General features: G+C 38.7%; 1 protein-coding gene across 8 annotated transcripts in view; it reads right to left on the bottom strand.

The window, feature by feature from the left end:
* Window positions 1-26,518, bottom strand: part of TENM3 (teneurin transmembrane protein 3) — a 1,022,495-nt gene that overhangs the window by 189,918 nt on the left and 806,059 nt on the right. For all 8 annotated transcript variants that reach the window (XM_059882199.1, XM_059882198.1, XM_059882197.1 and 5 more), the window contains one exon: window positions 167-404. In XM_059882199.1, the coding sequence (XP_059738182.1) occupies window positions 167-404 (238 nt within the window). The remainder of the gene's footprint in view (window positions 1-166; window positions 405-26,518) is intronic.

The following is a 26,518-nucleotide window of genomic DNA, read 5'->3' as shown; positions in this document are numbered from 1 at the left end:
AAGTAAATCTCTCTTACTGAGGAAAGGGTTGGACCAGCTTATCTTTCCATTTCAGATGCTAAAAAAATACAGTTTGTTGACTGCTGTCAAACATGCGTTCTCCACGCAGGTACACTGTGTGGTCCTAACAGTCAAATCCTCCACAAGCCTCCCCTTCGGGACTCACCTGCTTTCCAGTGGTACATTACTGCCAAGGACCCAGCTGTCCTGCAGCTGGACGGACTCGGGTGTGGTTTGCAGCTCGGCGGGCAAAGCAGCCGGCGGGGCCGGGCTCTGGTTCCTTCTATTGGTCAGGGAGTTCCTATTGAGAGAAGTGATGGATGGATGATGCTGTGCAGAGTGCTGCTTATGGGAAGGTGGCAAAGGCTGTAGGGTGGACTGGCCTTGGTTGTTTGCAGGTTGCTCTGAAAAAAAGAAAAGGAAACTCATTATATATATGTGTATGTGTACATACACATTTATACACACTACCAATTTCTTGGGGATCCACCACAGATCCATTAGCATTAAAAACGGCATAGAAATCCATTACCTAATATATTTGCATATTATTCTATTAGGCGGGTGTTCAGTGACATTCTCTAAGAGCAAGTTTACCCTTGATACGCAAAGTTCTAATTAATCTACAACAGATGGTAAAATTGCTTTTGGTTTTAATTTGTTTCAGATTTTTTTTTTCATCTGGTTTTATTAACACCTACAGAAAACAGCATCTGACAGCTCCCCTAATGTGCCTTTACATTTCAGCTTTTTTTTTTTTTTAACAAACCAACCCTGAAATGAAATGGGTAATTTCAGTAGAACACAAAGGTTTTGGAAATGCATATAATCCCTATAAGTATTTAATGGAGTTTTTTTAAGCTTTATTTAACTGCAATAAATTATTACAAGCTTGTTGCTAAACAGTAGTCGACTACTCTAGTTTAGTGCATTTCAAATAAGGCAGATCTGCACTGTGATCTACTAATAGACGCTAAGTATTCTTTAGCAGAAGGTCACTCTGTGAAGCAGATGTTGTTTCATGGATATTTAACAGACTGAATCACAGCTGATTACAACGTCAGAAGGCTCATATACTTAATGACCGTTACATCCATTAGAACACACACAGAACAGATTTTCCAATTTCACAGTGTGCAGTAGAAGTACATTTTGGAGTAAGTCATAGGTGACCACAGTGACTCATGTCACTATGTCAGTGGTACGAATATTTTGTTTCGAACCAGAATCCTAGTGGATCCAGCAGCTTCAAAATATAAATACAACAGTAGACTGTAGCCGGGCAAAAAAGTCCCTCAAGCTAATAAGCCATAAGTTAAAATGCACAAATGAATGCAACATCTGAGACCCACATCTCAATCTCATTACCTAGCTTTGGACATGCCAGAATTCACAAACACTACATTTTAGCCAACAGACAGATGACTCCTTAATTTAATGCTAAACTTATTATGGTTCTGCGCACATAAGATGTCAATTTTTGACTAAATGCAGTTCAAAGTGCAATATAATTTTGAAGTGATGTATTAAATCATGCTATTAATATAAATGCATGTATTAAAAGAGAATAGGAAACGCAGGGACTATCTTTCATCTACAATGTGAACTCCAGCAGTGATTGCTAAGCCAAATAACACAGTCAAACATTATAATTCTGGTTACATGGAATGAATACACGACATGTTAATACTGTGAATATATATTATCAAACCTCTTTACAGGGTATGCAATTAAAATAACTCCTCCCATAGTATATAATATTAGTAATCACTGCATGTTTCCAGTGATCCCTAATAATCCATATCATACCATTTAATAACTAATAATTTCTTACTCTTGAAATGAAGGACAGAAATCACACCTAAATTCATGAAACAGAGCTGCTTCCTCGCAGTCTTCTTCAAGATTCCCACACTAGAAACTACAGAAATCTTACTTGGCCCATTGGTGTGCTGCTCATGAAAAACTATGGGTGTTCAAATATCAGTTAAAGTGAATCAGCCTTTGAAGGAATGGCAGGGTTACAATACAAATATGGTTGTAATGGGGTGAGAAAAAGAAACGGACATTTTAAAATTCATGGAAGATTTACCATTCAGGTAGGTGGTGCTAGTGGTAAAGAACCCGCCTGCCAATGCTGGAGACGTAAAAGAGACCTGGGTTTGATCCCTGGGTCAGGAAGATCCCCTGGAGCAGGGTACAGCAACCCACTGCAGTGTTCTTGCCTGAAGAATCCCATGGACAGAGGAGCCTGGCGGGCTATGGTCCATGGGCTCACAGAGAGTCGGACACGACTGAAGGGACTTAGCGTGCCCATAAGCACACTAATTAGCTTTGCTGTCCCTAGCATCAGTGCGTAAGATCAGAATGGCTACAGAGGTCTTCAAGGAACATTTCAAGAAAATGCTTATAGGATGATATAATAAGCTACAGTTATGAGGGCCTAAACTAGGTTGGCCTCGTAATGAAAAGAGAAAAAAGAAACGTCTTGAAAAGAAAAATATTAAGATCATGCCTAAAAAGAAGTAGAGGAATGAGGCAAATGACTCCATGTTTTTAAGTACAGCTTCATGAAAGAATGGAATTATGTTATAGATGGGTTACACAGAATAAATGATACATCAGATATTATACTATGCTGAGAAAGAGCTATGTAGTAGAGGTCAGGATAACAAAGTGACTTCCTAACTCTGTCAGGTGTCGTGAGAGTGAGTCTCCATCTCCTCATCTGTATTATGGGAAATAATACTGCCCCACCTCAGATATGCAGATGACACCACCCTTATGGCAGAAAGTGAAGAGGAACTCAAAAGCCTCTTGATGCAAGTGAAAGAGGAGAGTGAAAAAGTTGGCTTAAAGCTCAACATTCAGAAAACGAAGATCATGGCATCTGGTCCCATCACTTCATGGCAAATAGATGGGGAAACAGTGGAAACAGTGGCAGAATTTATTTTTGGGGCTCCAAAATCACTGCAGATGGTGACTGCAACCAGGAAATTAAAAGACGCTTACTCCTTGGAAGGAAAGTTATGACCAACCTAGATAGCATATTGAAAAGCAGAGACATTACTTTGCCAACAAAGGTCCGTCTAGTCAAGGCTATGGTTTTTCCAGTGGTCATGTATGGATGTGAGAGTTGGATTGTGAAGAAAGCTGAGTGCCAAAGAATTGATGCTTTTTTACTGTGGTGTTGGAGAAGACTCTTTGAGAGTCCCTTGGACTGCAAGGAGGTCTAACCAGTTCATCCTAAAGGAGATCAGTCCTGGGTGTTCTTTGCAAGGACTGATGCTAAAGCTGAAACTCCAATACTTTGGCCACCTCATGTGAAGAGTTGACTCACTGGAAAACACCCTGATGCTGGGAGGGATTGGGGGCAGGAGGAGAAGGGGACGCCAGAGGATGAGACGGCTGGATGGCATCACTGACTCGATGGACATGAGTTTGAGTGAACTCTGGGAGCTGGTGATGGACAGGGAGGCCTGGTGTGCTGCGATTCATGGGGTTGTAGAGTCGGACACAACTGAGCGACTGAACTGAACTGAACCAAGGTATTAGTACCATCTAAGAATTCAATGAAATGCACGCATTCATCCACTTATGCACACACTTAAGTCATTCATCTCACAGACATTTATCAAGCTTTTATATTTCAGGGATCTGCTAAACCAGTAACAGGTAAAAGCACTGTGTGAATGGTAAATTATTATAAATATTGTTATTGAAACATGAAAAGATTCAAGATCTATTATCATCATATATTTCAATATGTTGAATTTAAGATTCTTATTCTTTTTTAACTTTAATTTTAAATTTTTCATAGAAGTATTACTGAGTTACAATATTATGTTAGTTTCTAGAGGTTTAATATACTTAAAAATATACTTAATATACTTAAATAAAATATACTTAGTATGCTTAATATATTTAAATAAAAATATAAACTGTGGGTGCTCACTAGGCTCCTCTGTCCATGGAGTTCTCAAGGCAAGGATACTAGAGTGGATTGCCATTTCCTTTCCCAGGGGATCTTCCCATCACAGGGATTGAACCCACGTCTTCTGCACTGGCAGGTGGATTCTTAACCACTGAGCCGCCACGGAATCCTCACTACCAGTGAAGCAAACCCAGATAATGAAAGCTAGGTTCAACTTAAAATCTGACGGAACAGAGTAAGTGCACAGTCTAGGCGAGATGGAATGGATGGCCAGACATTTAAATTCTGCAGCAGACCACAAACAGAAGCAAAATCTGAGGATGCAATTGGAGGTCAATGCTAGTTCTAAAGATTCCAGCTTACAGGACGTGAGAAGTAGCTGCAGCACGTATTTATCTACACCAACTTCTTTTAGATCGATTACGTTTATAAAGCATAACGGGATAAAATAAAATTTAACACTGTCAGAGAAGACAACAGAATAAAGGAAAACTGAAAGTAGGAAAGATAAAGCCAAATACGAGATGAGTGGATGAATTCCTTCTCCATGGTTTTACACAGTTTTTTTTTTAGTTCTTAGTTTTTAAAAGGATCTTTCTTTTATTTTATTTTTGAAAGTATTTATTTATGTGGCTGTGCCAGGCCTTCATGTGGCATGCAGGATCTTATGCTGGGGTGTGTCGGCTTTTCTCTGGGTGTGGCACGTGGGCTCAGTTGCCCCGCTGCATGTGGGATCCTACTGCCCGGACCAAGGACTGAACTCTTGTCCCTGCACTGGGAGGCAGATTCTGAACCACTGGACCACCAGGCAAGTCCCTACACATTTTTAAAGCAGGTATAAATCTGGCTCTAAATTACCTTGTTGCAAGCACAAAGAGGGAAACATGATCAATTACATGATTTGGGGTGTTTTTAAGCTCAAAAAACTTGCTAAAGAAAAGTATTGAGGACAGACAGAACATTCTCATTTAACCTCATAGGAAGACATATGAACATCCAGGGCAAAGTTTTATAACCGAGATTCGAAGTGGGCACAAGGGTTTAGACTTGGAGACCAGCAATAAGAATCTAATATAAGTGGGCAGGTCCACACGAGAACAGCCAAAACATCTACTATAGACTTTGCTTTAAGCTAATCCACTGATACAGGCTTTACATAGACTTGAGAAAAAGTTTTAGATGGGACCTCACAGAGTCACTAAGTTCAATGTTCCTGAAACATAGCTCTGAACACATCATTTTATTCCTGGAAAACCCAAATGGCTTCCAAGGGCCTATAAAACTTATAATGAACTCTAAAGGTCAACGTGATCCTTGTCCACGATAGTCCCCCAGATATTTCTGAAATGTTTCTTTCATGAATTCTCTTGATGTATCCTTGTCCTAGTCAAGCTTGCTGTACCCAGTACAACCCCACACCTTTTGATTTCTGTACAGTGGCTTCTATCTGAAAGACATTTTCCTCCACCTTTCTGTATCCAAACCCTGTGTATTTCTAGCTCTAAGGATGATGACACGACCCTACTTCGGTATTCTTCAAACAGAAATCAGTTATTTCTTCCCTGAATCTTCTTAGGTTTTTTAATCTCTCTTTCCCATGGCCCTTCTCCTTTTCCTCTCTGTATTACAACTAATTTTGGAGGTCTCATGTTCCCCGTTAGATTCTCTACGTAGAGAATCCCTAAGGACAACGTGATGATAAATACTCAATGGATACTTGTTGAATGAATGATTATTCGTGAAGAAGTCAATGAAGGGTGAGTAGAAGTAAAAGTGGAGGCTTCTCACCTTGCCTTCTATTTTTATTACTGCAGTATAGTTGATGTCAGTGCTATGTTAGTCTCAGGTGTATAGCACAATAATTCAGTTACACATCTTGTATTGCCTTTAATTGTAAGGCAATTTGCAAACATGTCTTGTTTCCCCAACTAAATTCTTAGATCCTGAAAGGCAGGACTCTAACTTAAAGTCCTTTGGATTTATCAGTACCTTTACTAAGCCTTCCCTGGTGGCTCAGACGGTAAAGCGTCTGCCTATAATGCGGGAGACCTGGGTTCAATCCCTGGGTCGGGAAGATCTCCTGGAGAAAGAAATGGCAACCCACTCCAATATTCTTGCCTGGAAAATCCCATGGACGGAGGAGCCTGGTGGGCTACAGTCCAAGGGGTCGCAAAGAGTCGGACACGACTGAGTGACTTCACTTCACTTACTAAGCCTTGTTCAAAGATCCTAAAAACATGTTGGATGGTCGGTGATATTTATGCATTAAAAGGACCTTGGCAGGTGGTAGGGGGTGGGGGTGGGGGGTTGTGATCTCATCCAAGCAAGGTAGCATGCAACTCGCTCCAAAAATTGGATTTCTGGAATATTTCTTTTGAAACATGGCAGATATTCCAATATTTAAAATCTACCTTTTAAGATGTACAAATAATGGAACAATTATATAAAATATATAAGAATATATGATATAAATATATGATATGAGCAATACATAAAATATATATTATAGCTTGCCAAATATAATATGTTTTCCTTACATTTTAAAGTTTATGATTAGAAATGCTCCAAATTAGATATTTTAGAAAAGATGTAGGTTAATTTTTCCAAACAGTCTTCCCTACTTTTTTTAAAAAATAAAATTTTTGGCACTGTGCTTCTAGAAATTATATACTATACCTAACTAGTGTTGTTTCTTTCAGCCCATCTTTCTTTGTCCAAGTTCCTACAGGTCATATATCTTTCATGATAGCCTAATGGCTTCTGACTTTTATTTGATAAACTGAACACAGATGATAGCCAATATCTGCTCAAATTCACATGAATAAATATTAGACAGACTTCACTAATTTTGCTCAGCTCCTTGCCACCAGAGAAGTCAGGTCTTTGACAGAGGATTGAAGGCTGTCCCATTAAACCTATCAGCCTGGGGTAAGACACACAGAAAGGTGGAAGATCCGGTAAGGCAGTAAGGCGTGCAGACTATTAGACCACAAAAAGCTATTTGACAGTGGAGTAGATTCCAGTTTAATCAACCTCTAAAACCCAATTCCAAGCAAATGTAAGGCATAGTCCCTGAGCTCCAGAGGAGGAAGAAAAGAAACTTGCCAACTTTTCTGAACAGCAACTCTGCTTCATGAACCATTGAGATGGAAGGGCCATGGCACATGGCAGAGACACAAGACAATTTACTTTTCGTGGGATATTTTCTTGAATAAGTTACATTTCTCTCTTAGCTTCATTTATTTTATAGTGCCTATTTGAGGGGACCTAAAAGATACAGTGCCTGGCATACACAGGAAGAGCTAAAAGGCAACTTATTAATGGAAGAAATAACCAGCTTCAGGGCAGAACATCTTGAGGGAAAACAAAGGAACGCAACAGCCTTGCCGGCAGCTAATACTATTATCACAAGAAGGAAGAACATGCTATCCAATATCTCTGAAGAGGAAACGCTTTTCCTTTCACAGCAACAAAGCAAGACTCAGAAATGTCACAGGAGGAATCAAAAATAAACTACAGCCTCGGCGGTTCTCAGAGAAGAGGGAATCTGATCTCTCACTCCTGAAGTGTGGCAGGGTCTCTTTTTCCCATCTACTATGACCAGACCATCGTGTCAAGAATTAAAAAAAAAAAAGAACATTTTTTAAAGCCTATTTGGGCATATTTGCTATTTGTTTTTATTTTATTTTTTATTAAAAGCCACTGCAGACAACTTCCAGACAGTAAAGTGCAGTTCAGTCTAGCTCGCTCTGATTCACAGCCTTGGGCTGTGGTCTCCTCGGACCCGAGTGGAAATGGACTTTCAAACAGGAAAAGTGGGGAGAGAAAAGACTAGCTCCTGGGAGACAGAAATACCTCTGTGTGGCTGTCTGTCCACAGGTGTGCCCTGCCCAGGTGGGAGAGGCAGAAAGGCGGGGGTGATGGGAGAGGTGAGGAGAAAGAGCTTGCTTTGACCGGCTGCCCCTAGGGCTGGGCCCCACTGCGTTCCTTCCCTATTCTGTCCCCTTCTTCCTCCCCAGCAATTCAGAGTGGCGGGCTCGCTGCAAGGACCTCCAGGGAAGAAACCCTCTATCTTGGAAGAGACTTAGAAGCTAGGGGTTGATAGCCATGCTGCTTTCAAATAACTTTGCAGTCTGAGTGGAGTCTGTTAACAAAGTACAGATGGGGTGATGAGGATGAAGGGATGAAGAGGGGCAGGTGGAGGGGGGAGGAAGCAGAGCAATGAAAGGGAGGGGTTAAGGCTGGGGCAAGGGGAGAGAAACGTGGAACACTACTGGAGAACCAGAGAAGCAGCCTTCTTCTATGGTTTGAGAACTCTCAAAGACAGCAACTTGAATATATGAATAAACTCTGCTTCTACCCCTCTCCTATTCCCCAGAGGTTACAAAAAAGATACACTGACCATGCTGACCTGGACACGCATTCAGGAGGGCCCACGTCCATTTACTGGGGATTAGCACTGGTGAGGTTAAAGCCTTTGTTTCTTTACCTCAAAATTTGTTCATTCTCACTTGACTTTCTGGCTGTATCTACTACTTGAGACCAGCTGTCTCAAACAAAACTGAAGTTTTCTGCAAAACTGACCTCTTTCTTAAAAGAGATCACCAAAGCACATAAAATACTTTGATATTATATATCTTATTACTCTATTAATTTTTTTATTATAGTTGATTTACAATATTGCATTAGTTCAGGTATACAGAACAATGATTCAGGTTTTTTTTTTCACATAGTATTACAAGTTATTACAAGATATTGGGTACAATAAAACCTTGTTTCATATCTATTTTATGTGTAGTAGCTTATATCTTAATTTGTCTCTTCCTTCCTCACTCTCCCCTTTGGTAACTGTAAGTCTGTTTTCTATGTTTGCGACTCTGTTTCTATTTTGTATTCAGATTCATTCATTGGGAAAGACTGAAGGCAACAGGAGAACTGGGTGGAAGAGGATGAGGTCAGATAGCATCACTGACTCAATGGACATGAATTTGAGCAAACTCTGGGAGACAGTTATGACCAACCTAGACAGCATATTCAAAAGCAGAGACATTACTTTGCCAACTAAGGTCCGTCTAGTCAAGGCTATGGTTTTTCCAATAGTCATGTATGGATGTGAGAGTTGGACTGTGAGGAAAGCTGAGCACCAAAGAATTGATGCTTTTGAGCTGTGGTGTTGGAGAAGACTCTTGAGAGTCCCTTGGACTGCAAGGAGATCCAACCAGTCCATTCTGAAGGAGATCAGTCCTGGAATTTCTTTGGAAGGAATGATGCTAAAGCTGAAACTCCAATACTTTGGCCACCTCATGCAAAGAGTTGATTCATTGGAAAAGACTCTGATGCTGGGAGGGATTGGGGACAGGAGGAGAAGGGGATGACAGAGGATAAGATGGCTGGATGGCATCACCGACTCGATGGATGTGAGTTTGCATGAACTCTGGGAGTTGGTGATGGACAGGGAGGCCTGGCGTGCTGTGATTCATGGGGTCGCAAAGAGTCGGACACGACTGAGCAACTGAATTGAACTGAACTGAACTGGGAGACAGTGGAGGACAGAGGAGTCTGGCGTGCTACAGTCCATGGGGGTCACAAAGAGTTGGACACAACTTAGGGACTGAACAACAGCAACAATATAGATTCATTTGCATGAATTATTTTTAGACTTTCCACATAGAAATGATATCATATAGTATTCATCTTTCTTTGTGACACAGTTCACTAAACATAAAATTCTCTAGATCCAACCATGTTGCTGCAGATGGCAATATTTCATTCTTTTTGAAGGCTGAGTAATATTCCATTGTCAATATATATCACATATTCTTAAACCAATCAGCTGTCAATGAACACTTAGGTTGTTTCGAGGCCTCGGCTACTGTAAATAGGGCTGCTAGTGACCAGAGTTTGGAGTGGACGATCTAAGTGTATGGATTGAATCACGATTAGCTTTTGTGTTTGAAATTGTAATGTAATTCTTGGATTTAGCTTAATCTTTTGTTCCATCGTTAACTAACTCAGTGGCCTTATGGAAGCTGCTTTTCCTTGATTTTCTAATGGTAAGCTTAGGAAACAATACCTCCCTCATCTGACTACATTTTAGGACCTATTGGCAAAGGTATAGTACAAGTATTTTATGACCCTGAAAATAACAAATCATTTGAAAATATCTCCATTGCTTAGAAAATATCATACATATTGCAGACACTTAATTGACATTACTTCCCTATGAAGATAAAAATTAAGTAGCAAGAATTTTCCTTATAAATGGAAAAATTTGAGTCAATAAAATATGCGTTCTTAGCCATACCACAATTCAATGGAGACCAAATTAAACAAAAATATTTACACATTCAAAGTGTTTTCTTCTCCTCTCCTTTCCCACCTGCAGATAAAACCCTACTTTTAATGAATTTATAGCCTAAAATTACTTAACATAAGAGAAAACAATCTACCTTGGATCAAATTCTATAAACAAAAAGCAAGAATTTTTCTCCCCCAAACTTCAGATAATGCAGCCATTAGATAAAGTGACAAGCACGTTTAGAATGTTTACAGATTTAAAAGGAATTAAGAACGTATGAATAAGACACCATGAAAAAAGAAGAGGTGTTATTAAAAAAGTTATATAAAAAATGGTACAATGTGTATGCAGACACTGAAGTTAGAAACTCATTGGGCAGTTCAAACAATATATTAGGTAACTGTAGAGAGTACCAGTGAGTCAGAAAAGAGATCTGGGAAAATCACCCAGATGGCATCAGAAAGACAGACTAAGTATAAAAGAGTAATTCACAGACAAAAAACAGAATGAAAGAAAGGTCAATATACATTCAGTGAGAGTTCCAGAAAGCAGGAACAGAGTTTTATTTGGCGATACATAAACAGCTTTCCCGGAGAAGGCAATGGCACCCCACTCCAGTACTCTTGCTTAGAAAATCCCATGGACGGAGGAGCCTGGTAGGCTGCAGTCCATGGGGTTGCGAAGAGTCAGACAAGACTGAGTAACTTCACTTTCACTTTTCACTTTCATGCATTGGAGAAGGAAATGGCAACCCACTCCAATGTTCTTGCCTGGAGAATCCCAGGGACGGGGGAAGCCTGGTGGGCTGCCGTCTATGGGGTCGCACAGAGTTGGACACGACTGAAGCGACTTAGCAGCAGCAGCAGCAGCAAACAGCTTTCTATACAGTTCCTAATACCATACTCATCAATCAGTTCGGTTGCTCAGTCATGTTTGACTCTTTGCGACCCCATGGACTGCAGCACACCAGGCTTCCCTGTCCATCACCAATTCTCAGAGCTTGCTCAAATTCATGTCCATCAAGTCAGTGATGCCATCCAACCATCTCATCCTCTGTCATCCCCTTCTCCTCTTGCCTTCAATCTTTCCCAGCATCAAGGTCTTTTTCAATGAGTCAGTTCTTCACATCAGGTGGCCAAAGTATTAGGGCTTCAGCTTCAGCATCAGTCCCTCCAATGAATATTCAGGACTGATTTCCTTTAGGATGGACTGGTTGGATCTCCTTGCAGTCCAAGGGACTCTTAAGAGTCTTCTCCAACACCACAGTTCAAAAGCATCAGTGCTTTGGCATTAGGGTTTTTTTATTGTCCAACATCCATACATGACTATTAGAAAAACCATAGCTTTGACTAGATGGGACTTGGTTGGCAAGTAATGTCTCTGCTTTTTAACATGTTGTCTAGGTTTCTCATAGCTTTTCTTCCAAGGAGCAAGTGACATAGTTGTCAAATGATACAGAATTTAAACTTCTTCATCTCCTATTAATTTCATATGAATTATCTCTGCTATTCTCTTTTTTGTTATTGGAAAGCAGCCTTTGTGGGTGCTGTTTCATTTTAAAGATAAGTTCTCTTGAATGGCAAAAATTTCCCTTTGAAGATATTCTGGCTTCTATGCAATGGCACCCCCACTCCAGTACTCTTGCCTGGAATCCCATGGGCAGAGGAGCCTGGTAGGCTGCAGTCCATGGGGTTGCTAAGAGTTGTACACGACTGAGCGACTTCACATTCACTTTTCACTTTCATGCATTGGAGAAGGAAATGGCAACCCACTCCAGTGTTCTTGCCTGGAGAATCCCAGGGACGTGGGAGCCTGGTGGGGTGCTGTCTCTGGGGTTGCACAGTGTCGGACACAACTGAAGCGACTTAGTAGCAGCAGCAGCAGCAGCATGATGCTCAAAAGTGTGTCCTGAATTTAAAATGTCAAGCACTCTATGTCAGTGCTTGGAAACAATACCTTCCACTTGTTAAAGTAGTTTCAATATACTTAATACTAGGGCTTCCCTCATAGCTCAGTTGACAAAGAATCTGCCTACAATGCAGGAGACCTGGGTTTGATCCCTGGGTCGGGAACATCCCCTGGAGAAGGAAATGGCAACCCACTCTAGTATTCTTGTCCATGGGAGAATCCCATGGACAGAGGAATCTGGCAGGCTGTTACAGTCCACAGGGTTACAAGAGTTGGACACGACTTAGCAACTAAACCACCAATAATACCACCAACACATTATCCTCTACAGAATTCTTTGTTTTCCATAATCATTGTTTACAGGGAAGCACTTAAAACTTACACATGAATAGAAAAATGGATCTAAGTATCTTGTAAATGTCTCAGTATACCTTTCAGGATATTCTTCTGCCCATTTACAAATAATTTACCTGAGAGAGCAAGCAAAAAAGGAAGAACCTGTCCCAATTGCGACAAGGAAGAACTGCTGACATACAATCAATAATCACTTTTCTCTCCTCTCTGATTTCCTAATGGGCATTTGATTTCAGTGCAGTTAAATTTTATTGACCTTAAATGGAGTATATGATATGATATAAATAAAGCACATACTTGTAATATGGATAAGAATAGGCTGGAAGGCAACTAAAAGCTATAACTATGTGATAAGTGGCTTATAAAGAATAAAAAAAGCGAATTGAATATTCCAAATAATGCAGAACTTATTATGCTTTTCAGACAACATATTCTCTATCTCAAAGAAAATGTCTGGTATAGAAGAAAAAGTACTAGAAGAGGAAACAGGAAATATACAGTTGAGTACTTACTTTACTTAACTAAATATAATCACACATAAACCAACTAACTTCTGGGCCTCAAGTTTTTCTCCTCTGTCAAAGAATAGTTGTGGTTGCGGGGTATAGTGGGGTCATACAATAAATTCTAAAGTGTTTTAGCTTTAAAATTCTCTTTATTTCACGTACTTTACAATATTTTCTTGAAATATATTGGTGTATGTTATATTACAGTAGTGTCTGACTGTTTGCAATCCTATGGACTGTAGCTCTCCAGGCTCCTCCATCCATGGGATTTTCCAGCCAAGAATACTGGAGTGGGTTGCCATTTCTTTCACCAGGGAATCTTCCAGACTCAGGGATCAAACTCATCTCTTGCGTCTCCTGCATTGCAGGTGGAATCTTTACCTCTGAGCCATCGGCTTCCCTTATTAAGAACTTAAGGTAATTTAAAAATCTTATCCTAGTATCTCAAGTTATACCTATAAATGTTTACGGGACATATAGTTTTAAAAAAACTACTTCAAATATAAATATTATGAAAGTGCTACTAAATTAATTCATATCAAAAAATAAATTAATTCATATCATAACTACTCTACCACATTATCTTATGCTATAAATATTAAAAACAGTATTTATTTTCTAAATAAACCACTCTGTGTTGCCTAATGTTGTAACTAGTGACATCTTAAGGTACATGTGGTAAAAATCGTGTGTGTTCAGTCACTCAGTCGTGAGCCCATGGACTGTAGCCCACCAGACTCCTCTGTCCATGGGATTTCCCAGGCAAGAATACTGGAGTGGGAATTCCCTTCTCCAGGGGATCTTCCCAACCCAGGGATCGAACTCAGGTCTCCCATATTGCAGGCAGATTCTTTACCAGCTGAGCCACGGATGCAGAACCCTCTTCCAAAAGCTGCCTTATGATGAGAAAGTGAAAGTCGATTCAGTTGTGTCCGACTCTTTGCAATCCCATGGACTGTAACCTGCCAGGCTCCTCTGTCCGTGGGATTTTCCAGGCAAGAATACTGGAGTGGGTTGCCATTTCCTTCTTCAGGGGATCTTCTCAACTCAGGGATCAAACCCGCATCTCCTGTGGCTCCTGCACTGGCAGGTGGATTCTTTACCACTGAACCACCTGGGAAGCCCCCTGGTAAACAAACATGATGTCATATAATATGCTAAGGAAAAAGATCAATGGCGGAGTTAATATTTGGGGAGAACCAGATGAGCAGGGTGGGTGTATACTTTCTATGTATTCTCTAATCACCTATTTTTTTCTACCATTCTTGAAATATTTTAAAAGATGGAAATTAGAAAAAGGTTCAGATAAAATAGGCTGGATGTCTTTTCCCTAAAATTGATTAACTAGCTGTAATTTTTTGAATGCGCTATAACTGTCTTCCTAACTTTTAAAAAACAGGTCAGTTTTATTTAAGTTTGAAAGTTCTTTTCTGGCTTTTATGTAGTTGTTTTCACAATCAAGTTTACCTACTGAAATCGGAAGTAAATTTAAATTTGATATAAAGTTATTTTATATGAACATATTATTTGATATCATACTTGTTATCTGCAGCTTGAGTCTGCATTGTCTGCCAATGTTTTACATTAAAATAGAATCAAATTTTTAGTTTCCTTCCAATCACATCATGGCCTCTAAACAGAGATGGTGTCATTACAAACATTAAGTATCACACAGATGCAACACAAACTCCATCGGACCCACTGTCCCCATCCCATTCTTGGCATTTGCAATGAGGATGATCTGTTAAGTGGAAACCAAGTTATGATGTTCTTTGATTAAAAAGGAAATAGAGTCACAGTTTACGCTGGTACATGCATGTCTGCTGGACTCCCTTCTCTGTCATTATTAATTAGAGTATAATGTGTGTGTGTGTGTGTGTATGTCAACACTAAATGCCTTTTTCCAACATATGTTTTTCTGTTGCTTCAATGGCTGAACACCAATGAAGAGCAGGATGATACAGTGAAAAGAACACTAAATATGGAAGATATTATGAAGACCAGTATCAAAATAAGATCATGCATAGGAAAGTATTTCATAAACTGTAAAGTACTATAGAAAAGTAAGGTGCTGTTACTGTTTGGGAGATTAATGATAGGTATCTTCTGAGTCTTGGCTGTGCCTTTTAAAATGGTTAGCATGATTTGTTGAGGCTGGAAGCCTGCATCTTTTCACAGGATGCTAATTGCCTTTAGAAGCCTTCCTCTCAAAATAGAGGTTCAAAAAGAAGCCGGTGACTGAGGTATTCTTGCCCAGATTGTCTAAACTTTTATTTCAGGAATCTAAAAATATTTTAATGCCAGTTGATTAAAATTTTCCATAGAAGAGGGAAATAAACACTAGATTTATGGCAGAGAAGAAAAAGGAAGACCTGGAATATTAGTTCTGTTCCAGCTGCTGTATGAAAAACTACACATGAGGTGATCTAAGCAACAAGAAATAACCTTTAGTCAGGCAGAGGCAGTTTCCAGCACGGGTTCTCCACCCGGGCTGAGGGAGCTACCTTCTCCCTGAGCCCTTGCAGGGCCCAGCAGAGTTCTCTGGGGTCTCTCCAGATCTGAACACTAATCCTATCAGACAAGGCCTCACCCTTATGATTTCATTTAACCTTAATTACCTTCATCAGAGGTCCTAGCTCCAAATATAGTCATGTGAGGACTTAGGGTTTGGGAAATACGAATCTGGGGTTCAAGCTCCCTGTCTGAAATCTAGTAACTGTGGAACTTCGAGCAAATCAATGTCATATTCCAAATTCTCTGAAAAATCCTCATCTGTAAAATGTGGGTAAAATGTGAGGATTAAAAGAGATAATGTGTAATACAGGATTTTTATAAACTATGATGTGCTATTTTAATGTGAGGTCTTAATTTTTAGACTTTTCCCATTTACTCAAAGTAATAATTTGTGGGGGTCAGGGGCAACTAGAGAAGATGTTCGGTTTGAGTATGCCCATAAGGTAATTTCTTTCTACAGGTATGTCTTTGAAAACATTTCTCTTCTCATATCTAAATTTATAAAGGCAAATATACATATAATTATTTTTCAAAAGTGTCTCTTACTATCATTTAATTAAACTGTTTACCTAAGATAATATATCAGTAGCATAAAAGACAGATAGAAATGTACATTATTAGAGAAATAATTTCCTGAGTTTACAGGGTGGCTGGTTAAAATGCATTTCAATCCTCCAGACTGAATTCATACTTTAAGTACTGAATTGTGTTCTTTGCATTTAGGGCAACACACTAGGAAATGATGTTCCCACCGAAACATGTGAAAATGTAAAGATGAATGGAACAACTTTATGTTTTATGGCATTTACTTTGAAAATCTGATGAAGATGGATGTCTTCAGCTCATAATTCTTCAATGTCACGTTGCCATAGTTCCCATCAGCAAGATGTTTTAAAGGGCTTCGATTAATATTGCATGCCAGAACTGAAATTACATCCTTTGTCGTTTAGTTCTTAATGGTGCAAGTGATATCTATCAAGTAGTGTTATATGAAGCATTTGTGATTTTTATTGCAGGCTGTTTTCACAAATCTTTTTCAGGTTTCACAAAGACTGCTTTGGGTTTACCATAAATATGTTCTTCTGTTGAAAATCTGAATGATTCTTAAAAGTGAGGTTAAACGTAGATGATTAAAATTTACTTGTAGGTACAAGAAACTTCTACTTGAATCTGCTGTATTGCCATTTGCACCTAATCTTGAATATATTTTCTTTCACCCAAGTCTTTCAGTAAATCATTGTTATAACATATGCAAAATATATGCCAAATACACATAGCTCACAAAACCTTCATCAGTAAGCAAATACATTATCTGCCTAATAAGGAAAGCATGGTTGTAGGTACTAAAGAGCTATAGTATACAATAATTACTGAATGTTGACTGAGTTTGTGCTGCAAAAGTGTGTGTTTTATTTTTTTAAATATAATTACTGATTACTGACTCTCAGTTCAGTTCAGTCGCTCAGTCGTGTCCGACTCTTTGCGACCCCATGAATCGCAGCACGCCAGGCCTCCCTGTCCATCACCAACTCCCGGAGTTCACTCAGATTACTGACTCTAGTGTCCTGAAAAATAATTTAAAATTTCTGAAATTCAAGCACATCAAAGACAAGTCAATTTCATTTATTAAATACCCAGACTCATGATAGAATCTTACTTATATGTAGATTATAAGAATATAGATAAAAATCTTCTATCATATATATATATGTGTGTGTGTGTGTATGAATAGTGTATGTGGTGTGTACATATACACACAGAGTTGCTAAAGTCTTGATGCTGTTATACTTTACCACTTGGAGTTTTACAAAATACAAACAACTCATCTAAAACATTACAAAGGACAATAGTGAGGGGCTTATTCTGGGATGTGTCTTCCTCGGGCAGTTGATGTAAGAGAAAGCTGGCTACATCTCTCCCGAGTGAGCTGCGGTCTTTAGGGATCTCACAGACATGGCTTTTGCCAACTATATGTCTTTACAAAGGAGAATGGAAACATTCCTGTTAAGATGGGCATTCTTATCCAGCAGCGCCCAGCACATTCATCTCGTTTGGATACTGTGCATCTAAAGTTAGTCTCCTTATCTGGTTCCAGACATGAGGGGAAAATGCTCACGTGGAAAAGTGTTTTCAAATTCTGATTCCCCATGGAAGACCACTGCACCTCTCATTGATTCTGTAAGGAAGAGCTCGCCTCTTCTACAATGTTTACTTGAATTTTTCCTGCTGTATGTGGTTGACTGAAGGAATGGAAACAGCTCACTTTGAAAATATTCCGTCCATTAGCTAGGATTGATTTTTTAAAGCAGTCCAACACATCCACATATACCCTATAACAATTCCTTTACAGCTGATACTCAAAAATCCTGTGTGCTCAAAAGATAATGCTCTCCATGTTAAGAAAAGAAACTATTTTATGGGGCCTTTTTTTTTTTTTTTTTGCTAGCTATAAGTAAATTAGGTTTACCCAATAATCCCAAGAAGGAGTTACTAAAAATCTAAGTTCAAATGTAAATTTATAGATCTTAAATGCAAAAGAGGGGTTGCACACTGAAGGGGAAAATCCACAAAGGAAATTTATACTCAGTAAAGCTTATTAAAACCCATTATGCTATGAGTTCAATAGAAATTATTTCCTTTAATCTCATAGCCACCTTAAACTGTCAGTATTTATTAATATTTCACAAGATGGGGCGAAAAAGTTTCGAGAAACTGAGAACTCTGGCAACAGTCACAGAGTATGATTCCAAAGCCTTCCACCCTAATTTACACGGGAATAATCATTTTTGTCAGTTTTGTTTCAGGCATGTTGTCAGGAGGAAAATGAAGAATGAAGAGGAAACATGAGCTTTAAAAGAGGCCTGTAGAAATTCAACTTTAGATGGAAGAAACATTCGCTTTGAGTGTGGGGTGGAGATGCCATCTAGTAAAGGCCAGGGTGGAGATCAAAACCTAGCAGCAAAAAGAGAAGCATTTTTTTCTCTCTTTTTTTTTTGGCCGCACCGTGCGTGGCATGGGAACTTCCCCGACCAGGGATCAAACTGTGCCCCTGCAGTGGAAGCTCAGAGCCTCAACTGCTGGATTGCCAGGGAAGCCCAGAAGCATTCTTTTTAAATAAGAAAACGATGCTGCATAACATTTTGTAGTAGGCAGGCAATGTTTTGTCTCATTTTTAAACTTTCTGAAGCCAGTTTATTTCTTTCTCATGCTAAGAAAGAAAAATATATTAGGTTTAAAAACATCTCTAAAAGAAATGATTTAAACACATACAAGATCCTAGATACCACTTCCCCCCCACCTCCTATCCTTATACTCTATCTTGGGATTGCCAGGTTATTTTTACAATCTCACAATAGTTGCTAATGTAAGCATAAACTATTTTTTTCTAACGTTCTTAAGGGATTATTAGAATTATCAAATCAAACAGAACTACAAAGCACAATCCCATAGGCTTGTCTTTGATTATCACCACAATTTACAGACAAATATTTGAGACAGCATTATTAAAAGTTAATGGCTCTCTTGTTTTTAAAGAAATGTTAACTCTTTAATTCCTTACTTTGATCATATACTTCCATGTCTATATTTTTGCGAGGGCATTAGAGTAGGGTCAAACAGCTTCCAATGTTATCCTCAAAACAAAATAATATCTGCTTCCATTAAAACTTCCTACTTCTTCCCTGTTACTTTAAAATAATGGATAATTTCAATTTTTTTCACAGAAGGCATGCTCTATAAACCGAGTATTAGACTAGAATAAAAGCATAATTTACATGAACACGCTTAGTAAGCAGCTTTTCGCATGTCAATGCAATTAGAGGCAGCATGCTTAAAATACGTAATTTGACTTAAAAAGCACCCACCAAAATCAAGTGAGACAGACAGATACAATTAAATGATGACTCGAGCAAAGAAGCAGGTATTCTGGCAAAGAATACTAATTAACTTTCAAACAATGAGTAGTGTGAAATTCCAGCTTTACATTGCATGGTATTGCACAAGTAAGAATGGAAAGTGACTTCAGAGTCACTCTTTAAGTTCAAAAATGTACCACCCATAATTAGTCATCAAAGCAGAATCATCAGGTTTGATGACAAACATTTTGCCCTGGCGCTGGGTTGAGGCAGGAGAGTTGGTGGAAGAGACTATGATGTCTGCCATGCCTCCCTTCATGCTTGCTGCTCACTGAAAACAAGCAGAATGAAAACACTTTCTGATTTCAAGGCAAGTCAGAAATATGAAGATTTATAACTGGGCAGATCTAATGGAGCTGTCAAAAAGGGAAGTTACACTCACAATGAGAGGCTCACATCATGATCTAGTTTTCATCCTAATTGGGGAAAAAAAAAAGTTTTTTGTGAAGAAGCCTGCAAATGTTGTTGTGAAAAGAGGCTCACAATAAAAGAGAAAGGGGAAGAAAAAAAAAAAGAGAGAGCTTGGGAGGGTTATTTCTTCAAAGAATTATAGCTGAGGTCACAGATAATATGGTGCACAAGGAGACCGTGAATTTAGGATAGCACCTTCCTTTAAGTGCTTTATTCCTCTTTCATTTAGAAGAGAGAAGAGAGTCAGAGCAAGACAAAAGACAAGGAAAGAACCAAACTTCCAAAATAGCATTACACTACATTATTAATAGTGTCACACGAAGAGAAATGACAGTTCTCAAAAGAGTACTTTTGTCTCTGCTTACTTTAATTAAACTCCCTAAGCCTTAAAGTGAAGTGGGATCTCTAGTTTTTTTAAACAGAAAAATACATCCAGGCTGATTAAGATTTGATTTCTGTCCTCTAAAGGCCTTCAAGCATAGTTAGGTCCTATTGAAAGCAAGAGAAACAGTCACAGCAAAACCAAACCTCAACAGCATGCAATTTTCTCAAAAGAACCAAGACTTCATCCTCTGCCCCTGTCTTTTCACAGGTAAATTATCTCCCAGTGTGTCTCTTCCTTTGCAGCAGGCATTGATTCATTAAATTTGAAATGAGAGTTACCACAAAATTATACTAGTATGAATGTTTCAATTATCTTTCTTTATAGCAGAGTTCCATAACAACCTTGCTTTTATAAACTAATGTGATTTTAAAAGACCAGTGTGAAGTACGATCTTTGAAAATTAGTCTCGATGTCACATTTGTATTGCGAGAAACAGTTCTCAAATCAAAAATCCATTGTAACCAATGTAACGTCATTACTCTTATTCCAAAACATCTTAAAGGGAAACCTATTTCTTTAATTTTTAAACTTTTTATTTTATAATGGAGTATTGTTGATTAACAATGCTGCGTTAGCTTCAGGTGTACAGCAAACTGATTCAGGGATACATAGACACCTATCTATTCTTCAAATTCTTGGGATAGACATGGACACACTGCTATATTTTAAATGGATAACTTGGACCTCCCTGGTGGGCCAATGGTTAAGACTTTGCCTTCCAATGCAGGTGGGGCAGGTTGGACGAACAAAGGTCTCTCACATGCCTCCTGGCCAAAATACCAAAACATAAAACAGAAACAATATTGCCACAAATTCAATAAAGACTTTAAAAATGGTTCACATAAAAAAAAAATCTCATTAAAAAACTTTACAACAGATACCCAACAAGGATCTATTGTATAGCACAGGGAACTCTGCTCAGTGTTATATAACAACCTAAATAGGAAAAGAATTTGAATTTGGAAAACCTATTTCTTGCCTTCTCAATATGCACTGTCATCTGTGCAAAACTAAGTTCATCCTTCTACATACCTTGCCCAACCCAAATCCTCATTCTCAACCTTTTCATTCTTCCCCTGAAATCACCATTTTCTCCTTAAAAATGTGGTGATATTTTTGACTCTTACTTTATACTTAATCGTCAAGTTGGTCGTTAGTTCATTCAAAAGGTACCTTGGTTTTGTATTTTTCCCGGAAATGCCACTGTATCACCCTGCTGCTGCTGCTGTTAAGTCGCTTCAGTCGTGTCCGACTCTGTGCGACCCCATAGACGGCAGCCCACCAGGCCCCACCGTCCCTGGGATTCTCCAGGCAAGAACACTGGAGCGGGTTGCCATTTCCTCCTCCAATGCATGAAAGTGAAAAGTGAAAGTGAAGTCACTCAGTCGTGTCCAACTCTTTGAGACCCCATGTACTGCAGCCTACCAGGCTCTTCCGTCCATGGGATTTTCCAGGCAAGAGTACTGGAGTGGGGTGCCACTGCCTTCTCCACTGTATCACCCTACCTAGATCATTACTACCGTTCCTCCTTACCCCTCAATTATTCAATAACAATCCTTGCCTATCGACTAGGTACAGGCCCTTGAAAAGCTATGTGCTGACATCTTTGCATATTGACTCTCTACTCCAATCCCTTCTACATACAACTGACAGCTTCATTTTTATACATTCATTTTCCTTCTTGAACCAAGACTGCTTTGCTGTTGCCAAGTTACAAGCCCACATTTTATTTCCCCAATAATGTTCAAGAACTGTGGAGATACAGAAGGAGAAGACAAGTTTATTGGCCTAAAGGAGGTTGACGCATCTTTTTGGAGCTGAAACTTGCACACCAGATGCAGCAAGAACACAAATCTCAGACAAGTGCAAAAAAAAGAAACAAACAAACACATCCAAATTATGAGGAAAGGGAAGAAGAAAACAATTGCTTCCTGCAGGAGTTAGTTTTGAAGGCTTCATGTGAAGGCTCAGCTTAAGCTAAACTTGAAGGGAGAAGCAAACATTTAGGAAAGTCAAGGTGGAGATCACGTGGGGCCAAGTGATGACTTTAAACTCCAAGTGGGAGAATTTGTGCTTGATCTGGGAGGCCATGCAGAAGTCCCTAAGAAGGGATTTATTATGAGAAAAGAGGTTGGAGGAAGAGTAACCTGGATGTTCTTATAAGGTACAAGGACCTTGTAGCAGCATAGTGCCTGTGAAGTAATGGCCCTCTTTTTATGTCTGGAGCTGAGTATACTCATCGGTAATGCTCCATTCATTCATGCCACACATTTATTAAGCACCTCCCACTGCATGAGGGATATATCAGTTAAAATATAATGAATTAGGTTTTAGCCATGTTGATAATGGTTTAGAGACATTTACAGGTTAGAATATTTTGGTGAGATATCTTGCAGATTGTTGAGGAACTGAAAAAAATAAGTGCTATTATTTATGTGCATGATAATCATATCTATTGAAGTTAATACAAAATATTAATCCCCAAGAAGGGAAAGGCTACCCATTCCAGTATTCTGGCCTGGAAAATTCCATGGACTGTATAGTCCATGGCGTTGCAAAGAGTCGGACATGACTGAGAGAATTTCACTTTCCAGTTTATATATTCTCTTCCAAATTCACTAAATTTTCTATGTTTTTAACATAATAGAGGGCTTCCCAGGTGGCACCAGTGGTAAAGAATCCACTTGCCAATGCAGGAGATCACTGGGTTTGATCCCTGGCTCAGGCGATCCCCTGGAGAAGAAAATGGCAACCAGCTCCTGTATTCTTGTCTGGGAGGATCTCATGGACAGAGGAGCCTGGCGGACTATAATTCATGGGGTCACAAGAGAGTTGGACACGACTGAGTGACTGAACACACACACACAACATAACAGACCCACTTGACGATGACTCCACTGCTATTTCTGAAATTAACTCCTATAGTTTCCTATGTAACTTAGTGAATGGTTAAGAATTCCCTTTAGATAGTCATTCCTTTAATTCAGCAACACTCTAGCAGGGGTTTACACCCTTAATATCTTTAGAAATATGTCTTGGACTATTATCTCACCCAGTTTCAAACAGTACGACACAGTCACCTCCTTCCTTCTCTCCTTCCCTCTCTCTTTCCCTACTTTTACACATATACAATAAACAAGTCTTGCAACATTTCAGGTACCTCCCTGGTACTAGTAATTCAATGATGCGTTAAGTACTTTTCAGTCCTTTTGAAGCTTCCACTGTGTCTGATTCCAAAGTTTTCTTTCCTACTACCTTGTACTGCCCTCCGACTCTTAAGTACACAAACATTCAAAGAGATCAAATGTCATCTGGTAAATAAGAGATGAAATACACTCAATCCTGACAGGGTCACACAATGCTTTTCTGATAACATGCTTGAGTTGTCCTGAGAAATGCAAATTTCAGGCAAAGAAGCCTAAAAGAAAACTGGGAAAAATGCAAATGCATGGAGGTGAGAAGAAGCAAAAGGTAGTATTCCTTCAGATTGGCTAGAGCATCAAGGGTGTGAGTGGATGCTGGGATCAAGCCGGAGAACGGCAAATGAGACAGAAAAGGAAATGGGAAAGTAGGGAGGAAAAAGGTTTTGATGGGCTTTGCCTTCTATACTGACTTCAGAAATTTGCATATTGTTGTATTAGCAATAGGGAGCTGCTGAATGGTTTTAAGCAAATGAATGACAAGGACAGAGATGAATTTATGAAGATTACTCTGGCAGCAGCTTGGAGGGAAGATGTGATAGCATGTGTGTGTGTGTGTGTGTGTGTGTGTGGTGTGTTGGATGAGTGACAGGAGATGAGAGTTAGTAGGGATCTGCAGTAAATATTTGTATGGAGTACATAAATGAAACCCCGGGAAATACGGATAAAGATGCTGGGTCAGACTCAAGAGATAATTAAGAGGTGAATAAATTGATTACCTTCAGTAACACATTAAATGAGTGGCAAGATAAACAAGAGGGATGTGCATAAAATTTTTAGAATATTTTGAGCAATATCTTTCATCTTTTAAAATCACTTAAAAATCACAAGATCTCATCATATTAACCGTATTTGGTTCTAACCACTCTAATCGTTCTGGAAATCTACACAGGAGTGGCTTATGTTTCTGTTAAACTGTGGTTACGGAAACATTTCTTTTCTACACACCAGGGCAGGGTAGTGCTTGTGTTAATATTATTGTCTGTCTCTGAAACACTCCACAGCGCTGAGTGAAACTTAATACACATGTCTTTCTAAAGTCGATTCTTTTTTTTTTTTTTAATCCCGCATTCAGAGTATTTTTTTTCACACAAGCTACTCACATTAAAAACAGATGAAGAGGCAGAAAGAAAAAGAAACATACTGGGAGAAAGAAATTTGGTATGAGGGGAAACTGAACCTGAATGCATAAAAGTTACACTCAGGATATGACCTGACGGGGAGAAAGCAAAGTTCACCCAAAACCCTACCGAGCAAATACATCTACTGAACAAATACCCTGCACAGTGGATTTTCTTAACAGTGTCTGAAACATGAGCCTGAGAGCACCCTTAATTCCACTTACAGTAACGCCTTATCACACACTGAAAGGGAGGGTAATCAGACACAGCCCAAACTCTTCCAGAGGAAGTTCAACTCTTGGCCATGAGGGATAAACACAAGAGAAAGTCAAGCAAATGATGATTTTTCAGCTTAAGAATTTTACTCTTTTAACTGATTACTATTCATGGTTAGAGATAAGGATTTTAGGGGGAAAACTCTCAGTTTTTCCTTTCTTATAGCGCTAGGTCTAAAAAGAATTTCTTACTTTCTTATTTTGTTTTCCCAATATTGGGAAACATGAAACCAAAGCCATGCTTATAGGATATTTAAAATAAATGAAAGAGTATATGTATACTTTACAGATACATACTTGCACAATTAAAGAAAATTATAAAGAGATTAGCTGAAAATTACAGTATTATAAAACAGAAACAACTCACAGATAGAGAAAACAAACTAGTGGTTACCAGTGGGGAGAGTGAAGACACAGGTAGTAGATTAAGAGGTACCACTACTGTGTATAAAATAAATAAGCAACAAGGATATATTGTACAACACAAGGAAACACAACCATTATTTTGTTATAACTTTAAACAGAGTACAATCTATAAAAATACTCAATCACTATGATGTACGCATACTAATTTGCAAAGAAACTAGACTTCAATAAAATAAAAATAATAATTAATAAATATATAATTAGCATTTGTTACCATTTTTTCCCTGGAAGGGAGTAGCAGATAAAATATTAAAAGCAAAAGCTAATATCTCTTTAAACCAGAGATCAGTAAATAGCAAGTCTGCAGAGTCTGCTTCTAGAAATAGTTTCAAAGGAACACAGCCATGCCCATTCCTTTGTATTCAATGGCTTTTTTTTAACTATAACAACGGATTTGAGCAGCTGCCACCTCCAGTCCCCCTAAAGGCCTAAAATATTTACCAAGCCCCTTTTAAAAAAAGTTTTTCAACCAGTTTTTTGTTTTTTGGTAAGTGAAAATTTTATTGAGACAATTACAGATTCTCATGCAGTTTCAAGAAATAGTACAGAGAGGATCCATGTACCCTTTACTCAGTTTCCCCCAATGACGACATCTCGATAAACTAATACCTCCACCTTTCTTTTTCAGACTTGCCAGGTTTTACCTTTTATTTCTGGTTTTGTGTATGTGACTGTATGTGTATTTGTTCAGTATGATTTTAGCAAATGTCTATGTTGATTAGTTTTAAACATAAACTTGTCAATTATTTCCTTAATAACGAGGGCTTTTTCTTCTCATTTGTTTAGAAGGTAAAAATTGTAGTTCTAAATCCAAATATCATAAAGTTCACATTAACTTCAAGTTCAGCAGAAGTTGGGGAGATTACCTGGGGTAAAGACAGCCAGATTTAGGGCCTATCTGTAAAGTCATTTTTAAAAAGGAACCATATGCTTTATGTCTGTGAAAAGAATAAACAGTTTTACCATCTGCAATTACATTGTGAAGATTTTTCTTTTTGAAATAAGATTTATTGAAAAGTTTACTTTCTTACTACCAAATCTTGTGGAAAGGGAGGGTTATCAGGGCAATGAGGGGGGGAGAAAGAGAAAAAGGAACAAAAATGCAACCCAATTTAGGTGGATCAACAGTTATTTGTCACAAAACTCTATCTGTATGAGTCATTTGAAATTAGTATCAGAAAGGCAAAATATATATATATATATTTTACTGTACGTCTGAGTTAAAATCCAGAAGAGATAGCACCTATAAATGGCTCAATGAAATGGTTTAGC

This window comes from Bos taurus, chromosome 27 (assembly GCF_002263795.3).
Source record: "Bos taurus isolate L1 Dominette 01449 registration number 42190680 breed Hereford chromosome 27, ARS-UCD2.0, whole genome shotgun sequence".
Lineage (NCBI taxonomy): Eukaryota > Metazoa > Chordata > Mammalia > Artiodactyla > Bovidae > Bos > Bos taurus.
This window is presented reverse-complemented; position numbering and strand designations above follow the sequence as displayed.